This window comes from Giraffa tippelskirchi, chromosome 8 (assembly GCF_054371585.1).
Source record: "Giraffa tippelskirchi isolate mGirTip1 chromosome 8, T2T-mGirTip1v1.2.pri, whole genome shotgun sequence".
Taxonomy (NCBI): Eukaryota; Metazoa; Chordata; class Mammalia; order Artiodactyla; family Giraffidae; genus Giraffa; species Giraffa tippelskirchi.
Window position 1 is genome coordinate 11,870,379 of NC_137282.1, and position 18,647 is coordinate 11,889,025.

At 49.8% G+C, this 18,647-nt stretch overlaps 1 protein-coding gene across 5 annotated transcripts; it reads left to right on the forward strand.

Moving 5' to 3' along the window:
- Positions 1-478: 478 nt before the first annotated feature.
- Positions 479-12,241, forward strand: GOT1L1 (glutamic-oxaloacetic transaminase 1 like 1). Of its 5 annotated transcripts, XM_081524168.1 has the most exons (12): positions 479-691; positions 1,144-1,300; positions 1,384-1,566; positions 6,914-7,003; positions 8,118-8,299; positions 9,155-9,266; positions 9,527-9,636; positions 9,865-9,957; positions 10,049-10,199; positions 11,009-11,174; positions 11,634-11,776; positions 12,037-12,241. In XM_081524168.1, the coding sequence occupies exons 4-12, from the start codon at positions 6,922-6,924 to the stop codon at positions 12,186-12,188; spliced, it is 1,191 nt and encodes a 396-aa protein (XP_081380294.1). In that variant the 5' UTR covers positions 479-691; positions 1,144-1,300; positions 1,384-1,566; positions 6,914-6,921; the 3' UTR covers positions 12,189-12,241. The 5 variants fall into 5 exon arrangements, with proteins under 5 accessions (XP_081380294.1, XP_081380293.1, XP_081380290.1 ...); XM_081524167.1 differs by having other exon boundaries at positions 1,144-1,566; XM_081524164.1 differs by lacking the exons at positions 1,144-1,300; positions 1,384-1,566.
- The last annotated feature ends 6,406 nt before the right edge of the window (positions 12,242-18,647 follow it).

The following is an 18,647-nucleotide window of genomic DNA, read 5'->3' on the forward strand; positions in this document are numbered from 1 at the left end:
CATCCCGGGGTTGGCAAGATCCCCTGGAGAAGGGAAAGGCTGGCTACCCACTCCAGTAATCTGGTCTGGAGAATTCCATGGTCTGTACAGTCCATGGGGTCGCAAAGAGTCGGACACGACTGAGCGACTTCACTTCACTTCAATTCTAAGGTTTGTAGAAGTCTCCACTTTCGCAGTCTTGGCAGGAGGCAGAGCCCACTTCTCAGGAATGAAGCTGAAACCAACAGACTTTCACTTCTCCCACAGTGGATGAGATAGTTGGATGGCATCACCAACGTGATGGACATGAGTTTGAGCAAGCTCCGGGAGTTGGTGATGGACAGGGAAGCCTGGTGTGCTGCAGCCCATGGGGTGGCAGAGTCTGACACGACTCAGCGACTGAACCGAACTGAACCCCTTGGCTGGAAAATAGGGTGGGGCCAGTGGGTCACGTGAGTGGGCTCAGCCAATCAGAGCAGGCTCCTGGGTCTGTGTTTCCGGAGCACGTGAAGTTAGGATGGAAGAATGGCGGCGGCCAAGACCCTGTCCTGGGACTTGCAGGGGCAGCAGGGCCCACAGAGGGACGTGAGGGTGGAATTAGTCAGAGCACTGTCTGTTGTTCGCCTGTTGTTTGGCAGTTCACCTCCTTCCTTCTGTGGTCTGATCGTGGTCGTGTTCCTGGCCCCAGATCTCCAGCCTCCCCATCCAGCGTGTGAGTTACCAGATATCCTTTCAATAACCACCGCCACCCCACCCCCCCACCCCAGCACGTTATGATTCGGTCAAGAGTCAGTTTCTGTCGCTTGCAACTGAAAATCCAGATTGATACCGAGAGGAGTGAGAGGCTGGAGGCCAGTAACATGGTTCTCTCCTCATTCGACTGGCAGCATTTGTCAGTGTTTCCCACATGTCAGGGGCCAGTAGGTTCAAACTTTGAGGTCATCTTCTGAGAACTCCGTGACCAGAGGGGTAACAAAAGGCTCTTCTCTGCCAGTTCTAATAGGACTCCAATAGGCCAGGCTCAGTCACATGCCTCTTCTCAGAGCAGTCGTCAGGATTTGGGAACTAAGGCTGAGAGCTGAGTGGGGTTCCTTACCAGAAGGAGCAGGAAAAGGGTTTCTGGGCAAACTTTGTGAAAAACCACTATCTTCCACCTTTTGGCAGCTCATCAGCCAGTGTTGTTTTCCTCCAACATGTAATTCCAAGAATGGTCTCACCTCACATGATGCAGTTTTTCCACAACAAAGAAACTCACAGTCTGCTCCCCAAAGGGAACAACTCAGGTCACATCCACATCCAACGTGGAGTTTAGGATCTCCGGGTGAGGTGCCTTTTCTTTATCTGAAAGTAGCCACGTATGACGCTGTAGCTTATAAACCCAAAATGAATTTAACCACTCCTCAGTACATGCAGTGTTCGGTGCTTAGAGGAAAACTGCTAAAAGGCTCCCATTTAGAAAAGCAGGGAAGGAAAGTGACGTACAGCAGTCCCTGGTCCCAGAGCAGCACACCCCACAACTGTGTGGACACGGACATGAAGTGCAGCATTTTTGGATTCACGTTCCTGGCACTAGAGTGAGCATTTGAGGTCAGTTAATGAGGGCATCCTTCTCCCCCAGCCTCCTGTCAAGAATTTCCTTTATCCTTTGGTCTCCCTGGCTGAGCCTGAGAGGGGCTAAGTAAAGATTGCTTGAGGGGGTGGGTTGGTAAAGGGGGCTGTTCTGCTTTAGCAGCTAGCTTCTGTGAGTGTGGTTACCGGAATCTGCAATTTTCTGGGGGGAAATGTCAAAGCCCTCGTTTGTTCAAATGTCCATTTTATTTCAAGAGACCTCCCAAGAATTCTATAGTATAAACTCTATAATCAGAAATTCTTGTGTTTAGATCTTACGTTTATAGTTTTTCTCTCCTTGTGATGGCCCAGAGGACACATCCCTTTCCATAATAAACATCACACAATTCTATAATGTTTGTTTTCCCGATTTAAAAATGAATACACTGGGACTTCCCTAGTGGTCCAGTGGCTGAGACTCCCAATGCAGGGGACCTAGATTTGATCCCTGGTCGGGAAACTGGATCCCTCGTGCCAGAGTGAAAATATCTGGCATGCCCCAACAAAGATTGAAGATCCGTGTTCTGCAATAAGACTCAGTGCAAAATTAAAAAAAAAAAAATGCATACACTGAGATGGAGAGATTTTAAATTACTTACCTAAGGCCCTGTAGGTACTAAGGGGAAGAAGTGAGACAGAAAGCCAGGCTGCCTAGGACCAAAGACCCTCCTCTGTTCAAACACCAGGAGGCTCTAGTTAGGGTCTCGGTTCTGTGGCCAAGAGGGGAGGCAGGTAAAAACGGAACGAAGGATTTTCAGCGGACGCTGAGGGTGACAGGCATGTGCCGGCTGCTTTGGTAGGTGGGCGTTGTGGCTTAAGAGGCTTCAGAAGAATGAACCCTTGGCATCCACACTGATACTGTGTGATCGTCAGCGTGGTTGCCAGTCCTTGTGCAGTGTGGAAATGCTGGAGCCAATGCCAGGCTAAGAAACAAGTGTCAGTGAGGGGGTAGGACTGGGTGAATGTGAGGGTGTGAGCCCCAGAGTCACTAGAGAACACCCCAGGCATGGTCAGAAACAGCTGGTAAAGACTAAGACAGGCCTGTGGTCCTGGGCTCTGTGGAGAAGACAGGATAGTCTAGTTTATATAACCACATCTGTACCTGGGCTGGTGAGAGATGGAACTTGGGGCCACCAACACTCCATCCCCAGTTACTGGCTGATCAGCTTCAGGGCAGAGCCTCAAGGCACAAGGCAACCACCGCCGCCGTTACTGCCTGCCTGCTGTCACTCTAGCCTGGGAGACTCCAGAGAGGAGACTTCCCTGCTGCCTCCGCCGGGATATGGATGTTGGACAGGTTTGGAAGCACAAGGCCAACAACATAAAAATAGCCATTAAAGATGGCAGCTCTTCTTGGGACTTCCCTGGTGGTCCAGTGGTTAAGACTCCAAGCTCCCAACGCAGGAGTCTGCAATTCAATCCCTGGTCAAGGAACAGGATCCCATATGTTGCAACTAAGACTCAATGCAGCCAGATAAATAAATAAATCATCTTAAAAAATAAAATAGCCATTAAAGGTGGTGGTTATTCTTGGGACTGGCTAAGACTCTGTGCTCCCAATGCTGGGGGTTCAGGTTCGATCTCTGGTCAGGGAACTAGATCCCACATGTCACAACTAAACATCCCATGTGCTGCAACCAAAGCTTGGCATGGCCAAATAAATAATTAAAAATGAGATAAAAAAAAAAAAGGCAGTGGCTCTTTCTTTTTGTTGCCACACCTCATGGCTTCTGGGATCTTAGTTCCCTGGCCAGGGGATTGAACCCAGACCCTCAGCAGTGAAAGCTTGAAGTCCTAACCACTGGACTGCCAGGGAATTCCCAAGGTGGTGGTTCTTAAGACTTGGAAATGGTTGATTCTGTGAACACTCTCAGACTGCCTTCCCAGCTCCCCTTCTCCCCTCTTCCATTTCTGAGAACTAGGGAACCCTTCTAGGCACGGGTCAGGAAGATCCCCTGGAGAAGGAAATGACAACCCACTCCAGTATTTTTGCCTGGAGAATCCCGTGGACCGAGGAGTCTGATGGGCTACAGTCCATGGGGTCTCAAAGGGTCGGACACGACTGAGCACGCTCGCCTGGTTCTGTCACGACTGAGCACGCTCGCCTGGTTCTGTCCGTTCTTAGCTGTGCAGTTTGGGAGGGATGAACACACCCCTCAGCTCTAGGTGGTTGGGTTACACTCACCAGAGTATCCCATCTCGGCCATGATAAGGTCAGGGATGGGCCAGTGACTGACTCACTGCAGTTGAGAGAAAGGTGGTGGGGGATGGGGGTTCGGGGAGGGAAACTTACTGGTTCTTGCAAGGAGCCAAGAGAAGAGATGCTCTCTCTTCCTCTGGATAGTGCTGCAGCTATTGTTTGAAAACAAACACTTTTTAAATGAACAATCATCTGCATGTGGTCTAACATTTCCAAGGGATGAAGTGGGGTGCAGTAGAAAGCAAGTCAGCATTAGTCCCTGTCCTTGTCCACCAGCCAGCCTGTTCCACTTTCTAGAGGTGATCACAGTTACCTGCTTCTTCTTGCACCCCTCCAGAGCTTCTCTGTGCATATACATGCAAATGATCTTTTATTTCTCCCAAAATGTTCTCTACTTTGCTCTCCATTTGTACCTCCATTGTTCTTAATGATGTATCTCGGATATTTTTATACATTTCTATCTGTAGGGCTGCCTTTAACAGCTGCACAGAATTCCATTATATGGATATTCCAATGTAAACATTCCTTCAGTGATCAGCATTTAGCTTATTTGCAAATAGAGCTGCAGTGAAATTTGCTCAAATGCGTATCCTTTGCATCAGTGCTATGTTCACTTTTGCTCCCGTGCCCAGAGTCAGCCCAAGAACAAAGTGGAGAAGAGGAGAGCCAAGGGAACCACAGAAAATGAAGCTGGAACCCTGACGAGTCGTTACGCTCTGATCTGAACGATGCTCAAAGTCAGATGAACCCGGGCCTGCTCACTTATAGAGCCAATGAATTCCTTCTCCCATCCATGCTAGTTTGGATTGGTTTTTTAATTACTTGCGCATAAAAAGTTTTCATTGGCATTGATATTAAATCCTCACAACCAAGATGTGAAGTAAAAAAAATATGATGAGAGATAACATGGTGCTTTTGATATCCATCATCTTAAAATATAAACATCTTAGAGAAGAAGCCAGAGAAGGCGCACCAAAATGTTAACTGTGATTGTGGGTTGCTTATAGAACATCTGTAGTCTTTGTTTTATATATATATATATATATTTTTTTTTAAGTTCTAAGTTTTTTTTTTTTTAAACTTAAAAAAGTTTTAAAGCTTTCGACAGGACTTCCCTGGAGGTCCAGTGGTTAAGAATCTGTCTGCCAATGCAGGGGACACGGGTTCAATCCCTGGTCCAGGAAGATTCCGCATAATAAGAGGCCACTCAGCACGTGTGCCACAACTACTGAGCCCATGCTCTAGAGCCCTGGAGCCACAACTACTAAGCCCGCATGATGCAAATAATGAAGCCTGCATGCCCTAGAGCCTGTGGGCTGCAACTAGAGAAGCCACCGCAATGAGAAGCTCATGCACCACGACTGGAGAGCAGCCCGGCTCACCACACGAGAAAGCCCAAGCACAGCAACGAAGACCCAGGACAGCCAAAAATAAATAAATGCTTCCAAAAGTTTCTGCAATAATAGGGATAACTTGCACAATCATTTGTCTCAAGGCAGGTTCCCTGGAAACACAGGCTTAGAGAGGGATTTGGGGCATGTGGTTTGCAGAGGGAGTGCTCTGTAGGAGGAACCCACAAGGAAGTGAAAGAAGCAGGATTGTAAAGAGGAGGGGGCCATACAAGGGGCCCTGGGTCAAGTCTAGCCATGGCCTGATTGGGGGATGGGCTCTGAAGTGCAAAATGAGCCACATGCATCCCCCAAGTCAAGAGGACTGACTTTTTAAACTACAATTTAAAAAAAAAATCTTTTTGGCCACACTGAGGCATGTGGGAATCTTAATTCTCCCACCAGTGGTGCCATCTAATTTCCCCATCTAACCGGTGCCCCCTGTGGTGGAAACTCAGAGTGTTAACCACTGGAGTGCCAGGGAAGTCCCAGGCTGGCTTTTTGTATACCAAGATCAGGTAGTCATTGGCTGCTGCTGCTGGTGGGAGTGTAACCTGCCAGGTGGTTTCCTGTTGCCAAGCACAATCTGAAAAGTAGATGAGAAAGAAAATCCTTATCCACCAGCCGGGCTGGTAAAGGTATCTGGGTGAGACACCAACTACATCTGTAACAATCACAGAGTCATTTGAAAAAAAAAATATATATAGGACATCCTACAGAGGCCAACACTTTCTGCCCTTGATCTCTGCCTTCTACACTTACTGCTGGGCCACCACTGAAAGAGTTAGCAAATGTAGAAGTCTTCACTGTAAATAACAGAGAAATAAGATTGTCTTAATGGGTGTCCCCGGTGACTCAGTGGTAAAGAATCCACCTGCAGTGCAGACTCGGTTTTGATCCCTGGGTCAGGAAGATCCCTGGAGGAGGAAATGGCAACCCACTCCAATATTCTTGCCTGGAGAATCCCATGGACAGAGGAGCCTGGTGGGGTTGCAAAGAGTTGGACACGACTGAGTGACTAAAGCAACAACAGGGGTGGAGTGGCAAATTACACTCTTTCTAGAAATAGGACTCTTGAATATAATTGTGGAAGAAAACAGTATTGTTTTTCTCTTCTTTTAAACACCTGAACCCTTGAGTAAAATGAAAGTGAAGCTTTTTAAATGTATCCTTTGATTCAGATTATTGCTGGGCCTGAGGTTTCACGTCTGCAGGAGAAGCCCTTTCCGGGCTCATGGCTGCCTGTGTTGCCACGTCTTCTAAGGGGCTGATTTGTTATTTTAGATGGGTGGTCCAGTGGTTAAGACTCTATGCTTCCACTTCAGGGGTCACCAGTTCGATCCCTGGTCAGGAAACTAAGATCCCACATGCTGTGCAGCCAAAAGAAAAAGTATTGCTGGATTAGGTGACTAGAGGAGGCAGTGAGTTAGGGAGAAGTGCGTGGGAATTCTAGGTCCTCGCTGTGACCTCCTCCTGCCCAGTCTCTCAGAGGGTCCTCCCCAAGCATCTTGGAATACTCCCATAGCCCTTGAGGAGGGCCACCGTGGACACAGTGAGTGATGGGGTTCCGTTGCTCTGGTGACCGGTTGCCGCCAAGGTTCTGGAAAGAGGCAGATCTGGGTGGCCCAGACTTGGAGGCCGACTGCGGGCAGAAGCCTTCAGTGGAAGAACGCAGGAGCAGAAGCGCAGTCCTGGTTCTATTTTCCCTCAGCGATGCCCACTCTGTCCGTGTTCACAGATGTGCCCATGGCCCAGAAGCTAGAGGGCAGCTTGCTCAAGACCTACAAGCAAGATGACAACCCTAACAAGATGTTCCTGGCCTATAAAGGTAGAAGCCTCATCGTTTGGGGGTGTGAGACGCAGGGTACCATGCGTCTAGGAGGGCACTGTTCCCACTGCCACAGAAGGGTCGAGAGAGCACAAACCTCCCTAGACAAGAGAGGTCTGTTCCTGTGAACAGAATTGCCCAGCGGGGAAAGGAGCAGAAAACCTCGTGGGTGGGTCTGGGACCTCTGCCCTTCTCCGCAGGTTCCTGGCATTTGATAAGGGCTGTATCCTCTCCCGGGCTTCCCAGGTGGCGCTAAAGAACCCACCTGCTAATGCAGGAGATGTAAGTGACTGGGGTTCGATCCCTGGGTTGGGAAGATCTCCTGGAGAAGGGCATGGCAACCCATTCAGTATTCTTGCTTGGAGCATCCCATGGACAAAGGAGCCTGGCAGGCTACAGTCCGTAGGGTCCCAAAAAGCTGGACATGACTGAAGCAACTTAGCACACTCACACACGTGTATCCTTTCTGCCAGCTCTGTGCTGGGGCCTGGTGGGCACTGCGTTTCCTACAGCCTCTTCATTCTCCCCTTCCCCCTCCTCTGCTCCTGAACCAAGAAGGGCTCCTAAACTGTTCTGGGATGTAGCCAGCCCTTGCCACGGTGAAAGTCAGTGTCACCTTGTTCAGTCCCGCATGAAAAGTGAAAGTGTTAGTCACTCAGTCATGTCTGACTCTTTGCGACCCCATGGACCAGACTCCTCTGTCCGTGGGATTCTCCAGGCAAGAAAACTGGAGTGAGTTGCCATTTCTTTCTTTAGGGGATCTTCCTGACCCAGGGATCAAAACCTGGGTCTCCTGCATTGCAGGCAGATTCTTTACCGTCTGAGCCACCAGGGAAGCCCAACCTATAACTCTCCCATTGTCTATCATTTTTGCCCTTTAAAATGGCATCGGATTCTGTTTTCTTTTTCAGAAAGATGAAAATTAGACATATCTGCTAACAACACATCGTTTTTTATAAAGGGGTGGGGGAAGGAAAAGGAAAGTTGTCTTTTCCTAGGCAACTCCCCAAAGCCCCAAGAGAACCAGGACAGATTCGTGGGCTGTCTGCAGAGCCCACAAGCTTGCAGGCGCCCTGGTGGGCCTCCAGAGACCCCTCTGCCCTTGCCCTCACAGTCTGCATGACCAGCCAAGGGAGACCCTGGGTGTCCTCCGTGGTGCGCAAGACTCGAATGCAGATTGCCCAAGATCCCTCCCTGAACTATGAGTACACGCCGGTGATGGGCATGAAATCATTCATCCAGGCTTCCCTGAACCTCCTCTTTGGAAAGAACAGCCAAGTCATTGTGGAGAACAGGGTGAGGAGCAGGGCCCTTCCCTCGCTCACCGAGACACGAGGAGTAGAGACTGGGGGTCTGGGATTGTACAGTCACAAACGTAAAAAGGGTTTAGAGGGGCCCCGCGAGGCTCAGAGAGTCCCAAGCTCAGTCATTGGAGGACGGGCCAGGATCAAGACCCAAAGCCAGGGGTCTCCACACCAGCCCCCACTGCTGGTGTGTCAGCTCTTTCAAGAAGGGAATGATCCAAACCTGAAGTGGGGCTGGTATCACCATCACTCTCTTTTTTTTTTAAATGGTTTTATGATTTTTAATGGCTGAAAAATCAAAGAGGGATGATATTTGGAGACACATGAAAATGACATGAAATTCAAATTTCAGTGTCCAGAAAAATGTTATTGGAACATGGCCACGATCATTTACTTGTCTTGTCAAGAGCGGCCTTCCGCTCTAAAGTCAGCGTTGAGTAGTTATACGACCTGAGTGAGCGGGCGAGCGAGTGATCGTCACTCAGTCGTGTCCAACTCTTGAGGACCCCATGGACTGTAGCCCACCAGGCTCGTTTGTCCATGGAATTCTCCAGCCAAGAAGACTGGAGTGTGGGTTGCCATTTCAGCATAAAATATTGACTGGTCCTTTGCAGACAAAGGCTGCCCATGCCTGGTGTGAACGTGAGCACCAGGAGAGGTGGAGGGGGTTCATTTTATTCCCTTATGTATCCCCAATGCCCACCACAGTGTCTGGCACCTAGGAGGGGCTCAGTAAACCGGGTTGGATGAGTCAGTGGAGGTGCATGTGTGGGAGCACATGGCCTTGACCTCCTAGAGCAAGGTCCTCCTTCCCCAGTATTGGGAGACCATTTTTTTTTGCTGGCAGGCAGGGGGTGTGCAAACCGTGGGGGACAGCGGCGCTTTCCAACTTGGGGCTCAGTTCCTCAAAACTTGGTGTCAGAATTCTCAGATAGTTTACATCGTTTCTTCTCAAAAAGGTGAGTGGCAGACCCTTGCCCCGCCCCATTCTCGATTCCCACCCCACCACCTGCAATCTTCACTGCTGTCCCTCCTCACTCTGTCCTGAGAAAAACGGTTGACAGGCCGAGGTATTCTTGTCCTTTTCCTGTTCCTTTCCTCCCTTCGGCGACTCATCCCCTACCCCTGCCCCTGGACCCGTTCTCTGGTATGTCTGCCTCCCATCTCTCCACTTCTCGTGTGCCAGCTGGTGTGGGGGGGTGGTGCTGTGTTCCCACAGAACCGCATGGACTCATCTTCCAGGACATGGGCTTTACAGTTTATGAGCACACCTTCTGGGACTCGGCGCATCTGTGCTTGGACCCCAACATGCTCCTCAATGTGGTGGAGGTAGAAGTCCCCCCCATCAGCAGCTTCTCCCCAGACTTGATTTACAGCTTTCCTTTTCTCCTAACCCCCCCGCCTCTACCCCCACTCCGGTCATCCAAGACCTTTAATAGGCTCGATTCACAGCCCTTTAGTAGGAACCCACGTGGAGGATGGCTTCTCCTCCCAGCGTCGCCCTGCCACGACCTATGTGGTCAGGGAGGGGCCCGACTGGACATTCCTTCCCTGCAGCACGCCCCGCACGGCTGCGTCTTTGTGATCGGGAATATCGGCAACTGTAAGCTGACCCCGAGTCAGTGGACACAGTTGATGACCCTGATGAAGGTGAGTCCACCTCCTGCCCAGCTCTCCTCCATCTCAGCACCTCCCACGCCTCCAGGAGTCCCTCCCCCTTCTCATTCTCTTTCTCCTACAGAGCAAGGAGATATTTCCATTTTTTGACATTCCCTATCAAGGTTTATTCACCGGTGACCTGGAGGAAGATGCTAGATTCTTACACTACTTTGTGTCTCAAGGCTTTGAGTTCTTCTGCAGCCAGTCTCTATCCAAGAATTTTGGCATTTATGGTACATCGTGGGCAGGGGGAGCAGGGAGGGCCTGATGGCGCCACACCTGGGGCACAGGACACGCTTGACATCTCCTACCCTCTGGAGAGAGCCTGGAGCCCCGGAGCACCCCAGGGCACTGTGGAGGCAGAAGGGAGGGGCACTGAGCTACACGTCAGGGTCTGTGCGATGGTCTCAGCTCAGCTGCTAAAGCTGACTCTGGTTAAATCAATCTCACACCCCTTAGGCTTCTGTTTCTTCAACTGGAAGATGAGGGGGTGGGACTTAGCGATCTTTCAAGTCCCTTTCACCTTAAAAGAAAAAAACCTTTTTGCAATCTATTTATTTTTGGCTGTGCTGGGTCTTTGTGGCTGTGCTTGGACTTTCTCTAGTTGTGGTACAAGGGCTTCTCACTGTGGTGGTTGCACTTGTTGCAGAGCGTTGGCTCTGGGGCCCAGGGACCCAGTAGTTGTGGTCCCCAGGCTTTAGAGTCCAAGCTCAGTAGTTGTGGCACATGAGCTTAGTTGCTCCATGGCATGTGGAATCTTCCTGGATCAGGGATTGAACCCATGTCCCCTGCATTGGCAGGCGGATTCTTAACCACTGGACCACAGGGAGGGCCTGCCTTCCACTCTTAAGACTCTTACTTGCAGCTACTTTTCTCAGCAAGAAGAGCCTGTGCCGACTTCTTGGGGCCTGGATGGGGCCTTCTTGGTGAGGCTGGGTGGAGGGCCCTGTCGTCCAGCCCTCCCTTCTGCAAGGCTGGAGGCAGAGACTGAGGCCACGGCCTGAGAACGGTGGGGGTGCTGAGACAGGCCGTCTGTCCGCAGACGAAGGAGTGGGTACCCTCGTGGTGGTGGCGCTCAACAACCAGCTCCTGCTGCCAGTCCTCTCCCAGCTGATGAACTTCGCGCGGGCCCTGTGGCTAAACCCTCCCACCACGGGCGCTCGCATCATCACCTCCATCCTCTGTAACCCTGCTATGCAGGGAGAATGGTAAGGGCGGGGAGAGGGGCAGTACGGGTGGGCAGAGGTTCCGTATTCCCACGGACCCGCTGACTCACAGGATGCCGTGGCTACTTCCCTTCCTGATCGTGTTGCCTTTTACTGAAGAGCCCCAGTGTCCCAGTGGCAGTGCTGAGGGTTGCCCAGCCTTGGGGGAGTGGGTAGCGGGATGCTCTTTGGGGGGCACAGGTCGGCTTATTATTGAATTGTTTGAACGCTCTCAGTTTGCAAGAGGAGAGGAGGAATCACCAAAGACTAGCTCGTCTGGCAAAGTTGGCTGGAGAGTCTGCTTCCCTTGCTGACATTAATATGGGCTGAAACTCCCTCCCGTTTATAACCATCCCAGATGGATGCTTACTTTTGAAAGGAGGAGAAGGGAAAGGCAATGAGGAGGTCGAGAGCGTGGGGAGACCTTACGCTCTCCATTTCTTGCCGTCCTTCCCTTGGCAGGAGACAAAGTCTGGAAGGGGTTGTGGAGAACGTCATGATGACCAAGGAAAAGGTGAAGGAGAAGCTCCGGCTTCTGGGAACCCCTGGCTCCTGGGATCACATCACTGAGCAGAAAGGGTCCCACAGCTATCTTGGACTCAACTGTAAGTACCTAGGAAGGGACAGCTCTCTTGTTTCTGACCTTGGATTTGGGCTTGTATTTGAGCATAAACTTCATGGACCAGGTAACCCATCCCTAGCTTCACTTCAGACTTTGATTCTTTCCTGAGGAAAGTGGAGCTGCTTTGGGACTCCTGTGGCTCCCCAGAAATGCTGACACTTCCTACCATCCATAATTTACCCTGGGCTAGAAGGGAGCGGGATGGGACCACCCTAGGATCTGAGACCCTATGGTCATCACCAGCCCAACAGGTGGAATACCTGATCAATAAAAAGCATATCTATATCCCCAAGAATGGTCGGATCAACTTCACCTGTATCAATTCCTACAACATAGATTACATCACTACGAGCATCAGTGAGGCTGTCCGCTTCACAAAGGACTCAGAGAAATAGCTTCTGAAAGTAAATGACCCCTGATTGGAATAAAAGCTTTAGTCTTTACAAAAGTCCTGTGCTGATTATTCATTGCTACAATTCATTTCTCTGCAGAGAACTCTCTCTCTCCCCACCTATCTATAAAGCATTGGCCTGGCCTCAGCAAAGAGGGGTAAAAAAGACCCAGAGAAGAAGGGGATGTTTGCATTCATTGATCATCTCATATTTGTTGAGCACTTACCATACCATATATTGGGCTTCCCTTGTAGCTCAGTTGGTAAAGAATCGGCAATGCAGGAGACCTGGGTTTGATCCCTGGGTTGGGAAGATCCCCTGGAGAAGGGAAAGGCTACCCACTCCAGTATTGTGGTCTGGAGAATTCCAAGGACATGTATAGTCCATGGGGTTGCAAAGAGTTGGACATGACTGAGTGACTTTCACATACCATATTGAGGCCTGATCTGGTGTCTTAGTCCATTTGGGCTGCTGTAACAAAATATCATAGACTGGATGTCTTATAAACAACAGAAATTCATTAAGATTCTTAGATTTCTGGAAGCCGAGAAGTCCAGGATCAAGTTACCAACAGATTCGGTGCTTAGTGAAAGCCTACCTCCTGGTTCATAAGCAGCATTTCTGGCTGCAACCTCATATGGTGGGAAGAGTGAGGGATCCCTGGGGCCTCTTTTACGAGGGCACTAATCCCATTCATGAGGGTCCCACCTTCATGACCTAATGACATCCCAGTACCATCACATTGGAGATTAGGTTCCAACATATGCTTTTTTTGTTTTTTTTCCTGCACATGGGCTTTCTCTAGTTGCAGTGAACAGGGGCTACTCTCTAGTTGTGGTCCACAGGCTTCTCATTGCAATGGCTTCTCTCGTTGTGGAGCACGGACTCTAGAACACAGGCTCAGTAGTTGTGGCACATGGTCTTAGTTGCTCTGCGGCATGTGGAATCTTCCTGGACCAGGAATCCAACCTTTGTCTCGTGCATTGGCCCGAAGATTCTTAACCACTGGACCACCAGAGAAGTCCCAGCATATGCATTTTGAGGGGATGAAAATATACAGACCATAGCATACAAGCATCAAAAGCTATGTGAAAAGCAGACACAGTCCAGTTCATTTCCTCTGGAAGTTTACAATCTAGTTGAAGGATGAGCCTTGCACGTAGGCATGTGAAGTCACTTCTGTCGTGTCTGACTCTTTGCCACCCTATGGACTATGGCCACTAAAGTGACTATTGGGAGTCTGTTAATACATAGAACTCTGCAAACCCCCAGCAGGTATGACACTGCTGATGCTCTTACGACACCCTCCACCCCAGCTGGGGAAAAACAACTCACATGGTAAAAATGGAGCTAATCATAAAAGGTGACATGTAAATAAGTAAGTCTCAGGGAAAGGTTAACCCAGCAGGACTTAAGTGCCCAAACTTCATATATTCTAAGGGACTTCAGGAATGGCCCTTGACCAGTGGCTGAGAAATGAAGCCTGAGCTCTTAGAGTTTCCTGCCTGACAAGAGTGGCTTTGTGTGATGAAGCCCTTGGGTCATTCTGTGCCAGTTGGGTGTCTGGGGCTGGAGACTGAGGAGTTAAGGTCAGTTATACAGGCCCTGCACACCCGCGTGATTGAGCCCCCTGTAAAAACTTGGGATACCAAAGTCTTGGTGTGCCTCACTGGCAACACCTCACACATACTGTCACATGTTGGTCCTGGGAGAATTGAGCACTGTCTGTGCAATTGAGACAGGACAGCCGGACAGGAAACGGGAAGCTTCTGCCTGGTATCTCCTGGGTTCCATCCTATCTGCCTTTTTCCTTTGCTAACTTCAGTCTGCATCCTTTCACTGTAATACAGTTACAGTTGTAACTGTGAGTGTAACAGCACCAGGATTTAGGCAAGTCCATTTTTAGCTTCTTCGAATTCCCTGAAGATTGTTCTCACAGGGAGTGCAGACAAGTGAACAGCCTCGTGGGGTTGGGCTTAAGATCCCCAAACCTATTTGTAAAGGCTGGTGGGCTCTTGCCTGGAAAATAAATAGTTCCTTTTCCCTAAATTGTAATTCTTGTGAGAGGAAGCAGAGATTCTGTCTAGGGGTCTCTTAAGGGAGCAGGATTGCAAGCTCATGGAGCAAGTGGGGCCATCTCCTTTGGTTTCCTGGTGCTTAAAGATGAATTTATCTTGAGTCGGTGTTTATCCACGGATGAAGATTATTCTCTCAGGTCTTCTGAAGATTCCTATGTCCCAGGTTCTAAGGGCTTCTAATCTGAATGCCAGAAGATCTCTAGAAAAACCCTTAGTGCCTGTGGGTTGCATTTTTAACCATCCTCAAAGCATAAAGATAGAACTTATTCATCCAGGCTCTCCCTAACCTCCTGAGCCTAATAAAATAATCCTAGTGACTTTCAGGTTGTATATCGATATATATTTATATTAAAAACAGTTTGGAAGGATATGCTTCTAAGGCATCTCTGACTGATGGGATTACAAATAATATTCAAATTTGTGTATTTTAACTTTTATATGAAAAACTACTTTAAAAAATATATATGAGGTGAGTCTTGGTGATTGGATTTGCATGGCTTTCGGAGAAATAAACTTTAAAATAAAATATTAAAATAATAATAATTATTATTTTTGGCTGGTCCGCCTGGCTTTCGGGACCTCAGTTTCCCCTACCAGGGATTGAACCTGGGCCATACCAGTGAAAGTCTGGAATCCTAACCACTAGCCCACCAGTGCGTAGAGTATGGGCATGCATGCTTGGTCGTGTCCGACTCTTTGCAACCCCATGGACTGTAGCCCGTCAGGCTCCTCTGTCCATAGGATTTCCCAGACAAGAATACTGGAATGGGTTGCCATTTCCTACTCCAGGGGATCTTCCCATCCCAGGGATCGAACCTGTGTCTCCTGCATCTCCTGCATTGGTAGTCAGATTCTTTACCACTGAGCCACCTGGGAAGCCCTACTAGCCCACCAGGGAACTCCCTAAAATAAGTTATTTTAAACTTTTACTTTAAAAGTTTTATTAACAAAGATTACATAGAGCATTACTAATGAAAGTTCGTGAAATCTTAAGAGCCAAAAATAAGGATATAGTGAAGCAATCATACAACTTAGTGTAATATTATGCATTCATTAAAATGATCGTTATTAATACCAGGTAGTATACTTCCATGCAACCAGGGACATACTTATATAATAAGTAATAAGAATACAAAATTCCATGCATATAAGCCAGGAGTAATATGGAAGACTGAAAATAATGATTTGTTAGGAATAGTAGGAGGTGAGCAATTTTTCCATTTGGATTTCTTCATACTGGGGTGGTGATAACATGAGAAGAAATATTTTTTCACTTTTTATTCTTGGTAGCCAGTCTTTCTTTGAAACGCAGTGTAGGACACTGGAGACGTGGGAGCTTGGGTTGAGTAAACTGTCAGTGAATGCATCTGGTTCTTCCAAGGAGTCCGAACTGTAGCAATGACCTTTACCATCATAGCTGATGGTTGTGGAATGCTACCTGGAGCTGCACTGTTTAAGCACTTTGGGTCCATCTTCTCACTTAATCCTCATAACATTTCAAGCAGGTGAGTTAATACTATCATCATCCTTGTTTGCAGTGTCGGTGAGTACCAGTAACCTGTCCAGGTTGGGTCACACAGCTGACAAGAGCTGCAGACCAGGCTCGGTGCCTTGACCCCTGCTTCGGGGTGCTGCCTTCCCCCATGCAGGCTGCTTCCATCACCCCTTCATTCTTGCCCCCCAACCCCCAGGAGGTAATAAGGACCCAGAGCAGAGCCCAGAGGGAGACCCCTAGGGCCTAGAGGAGCCTCCAGGGTTTGCTTGCCAGGAGCCAACGGTACCAGCTGTGCCTTGCGGAGAATTAAGAGCTACAGAACTACTTGCCCCCCAAGTCCCCACCTTCTCCTCCCCTGCCTGCCCCGCTCAGCAGATACAGTCCTCTAAGCTGAGGGCTGATCAGGACAAGGAGATGAAGGAACAGGTAGGAGGGAGGGAGGGGTCCATAGGCTTTCTTAGGACTGGAAAACCTTGCTGGAGAAGGTCCACCAACTACTCTAGGGTAGTGGGTTGGGACTTCTCTGACTGCCCAGTGGTTAGGGCTCCAGGTTCCCAATGCAGCAGGCACGGGTTTGATCCTTGGTGGGGGAACTAAGATCCCACATGCTGCGCTGCGCATAAAATGAGCAGTCTGTGGCTGGCGAGACTGCAGGGAGGCCAGGTTTCAGGCTCCGGCTCTGGCGATTCTGCGCTGACCCTGCGGTTCCGCTTTCCCTGGTGCCAGGCAGGTTCCTCCCGGGGAACCCACTGGACCAGGCATCTTCAATTGTCTGATGTGTGAGTGTAGGGGAGCAGGGCGCCAGGGAGGAAGTATTCCACTGTGCGCTCATCTTTTCTTCCTACATTGCCGTCGGGGTGGGGGTGGGGGTCTTGGTCTTCAAGCGTATCCACTTCTGTCGGTGTAACTCCAAGGTTATCCCCGCAAGGGTGCGCAGGGATTCCAGAAGATTCCAAAGGATCCGGGGACGAATGTCCCCCAGTCTCTACTCACGCTTGCGGGCGCCGAGTCCAGCAGTTTGTGATTGTGTGCCCTGAGCTTTCCCAGCATTTCTGGGGCTGCCTTCTCCCTCTTTCCATCGGCTGTAGGTCCCAGCAAGACCTTCCACTGAAAGAAAACCTGCGAGGTTGTTCCCGATTTTCACTGGTTGGCAAGTGGCTGCAAATGTACCAGGAGAAGCCCGACCAGGGCGCTTCTGCTGGGAAACCCAGTTCTCCGTAGGTAGAGATGGCCCCAGGCTCACCCCCAAATACCGGGTGGCTGTGTGTGTGTTGGAGGGAGGCAGGGTTGGGAGGACACCCATCTTGGGCTGAGGAAAGTCGAGGATGGGGTTCTGTGATGGGGCAAGCGAGGAGGCTCCAGGACAGAGAGGACCCTGGAAGAACTGGAAGGTACCCCGGGGCAGAGCATCCGACAGCGGGTGGCGGGTTACCGGGCCAACCACCCGCCGGCGGGTTGAAGGGAGCCGAGGGCTGGGAGAAAGGCGTTTTCTACTGAAGAACAGGTCTGGGACCCTGTTCGAAGGCTGGCGCTCCCGTCCCCGGACGAGGCTGGAGGGCCGATCAGCGGTGGTATGAGGAGTAGGGGCCCTGGTGGAGGACGGGCTCGGGACTGCTCCTGAGCGCCCCCAGCAGGCTTCGCCTTGGATCGCGGTTCCCCTCCTGCCTGGGCACCAGGGTCTTCCCGGGCAGCCTACTCCTCTCCCCGTGGACGTGTTAACAGGGACCCTCATCCCATCCCGTGATTTGAGATCTAAGCACCATTCTCTCGCTTTCTCACCACTGTGGCTTTCTCAGCCACACCAGTCTTTTTCCAGTTCCTCCAGTATAAACAAGCCTTCCTTTCTCAGGGTGTTGGCACAGTCTCTCCTGCTTTCCCTGCTTTTTGCAAGGTCTGTTCTTTCTCATCGTACGGACTCCAGCTCTCAGCTTAAATGTTGCCCCCTCTGCCCAACCAACCCTCCTCCCCCTCCTCCTCCCTCAACACACACAAGGGTTTTTATGTAACCAGCCTATAAAGTATGGGCTTCCTTGGTGTCTCAGATGGTAAAGATCAGCCTGCAATGCTGGAGACCAGGGTTCCATCCCTGGTTCAAGAAGATCCCCTGAAGAAGGGAATGTCAACCCACTCCAGTATTCTTGCCTGGAGAATCCCATGGACAGAGGAGCCTGGCGGGCTACAATCTATGGGGTAGCAAAGAGTTGGACAGGATGGAGCGGCTAACACACACAACCTACAAAGTAAGGTCTCCCCTCCTCCACAAACACCTCATTTCCTTTCCTTCTTGCTGCCTTTATACTTCTTGCTGCAGTTTGTATTTATTTTGCTTTATTCTCTGACTTTGCCAATTTAACGTAAAATATTTGTGCTGTCAAGCCTGTGACTGGCACGTAAGATTATCTGCAGTATTTGTGATAGCATTTTTATTAACTAATGGCCTCCTTGTTCCTTAGAACATTAGAACCAGAAGATGGCCCCTGGGATGGGACAGTTCTGCAGAAACCTGTGCTGTATGCAGCAGCTCCAATCTACTGGGGTATCGGATTGGTACCTAAATGTGGCCTTCATTTGCTGAATCCTCCCTTAGAGACAAAGTCAGCTACCTCTGAGGGGCAGGATTCCTGGGCCCTCGCACAGGGATTCATAGCATCAATTAAAAAAAAAAAAAATGTGGGGACTTCCCTGGTGGTCCAGTGGCTAAAACTCTACACTGCCAAAGCAGGGGGCCTGGTTCGATCTCTAATCACAGAACCAGGTCCCACTTGCAGCAAAAAAGACCCAGCGCAGCGAAATAAATAAATAAACAATATTTTAAAAATCTGAAGATCATATTTTTTTTCAGAATCAAGAAGAACTTGAGCCATGAGATAGGGAATAGAGGTTAGATCT

Bases quoted from the DNA above. Each gene is read 5' to 3' on its own strand.
- GOT1L1 (XM_081524164.1), top strand. From the start codon at position 505: ATGGCGGCGGCCAAGACCCTGTCCTGGGACTTGCAGGGGCAGCAGGGC. The intron at 8,300-9,154 runs GTGAGGAGCAGG...TTTTGCTGGCAG, and splicing joins AAGTCATTGTGGAGAACAGG to GCAGGGGGTGTGCAAACCGT. The intron at 9,958-10,048 runs GTGAGTCCACCT...TTTCTCCTACAG, and splicing joins AGTTGATGACCCTGATGAAG to AGCAAGGAGATATTTCCATT.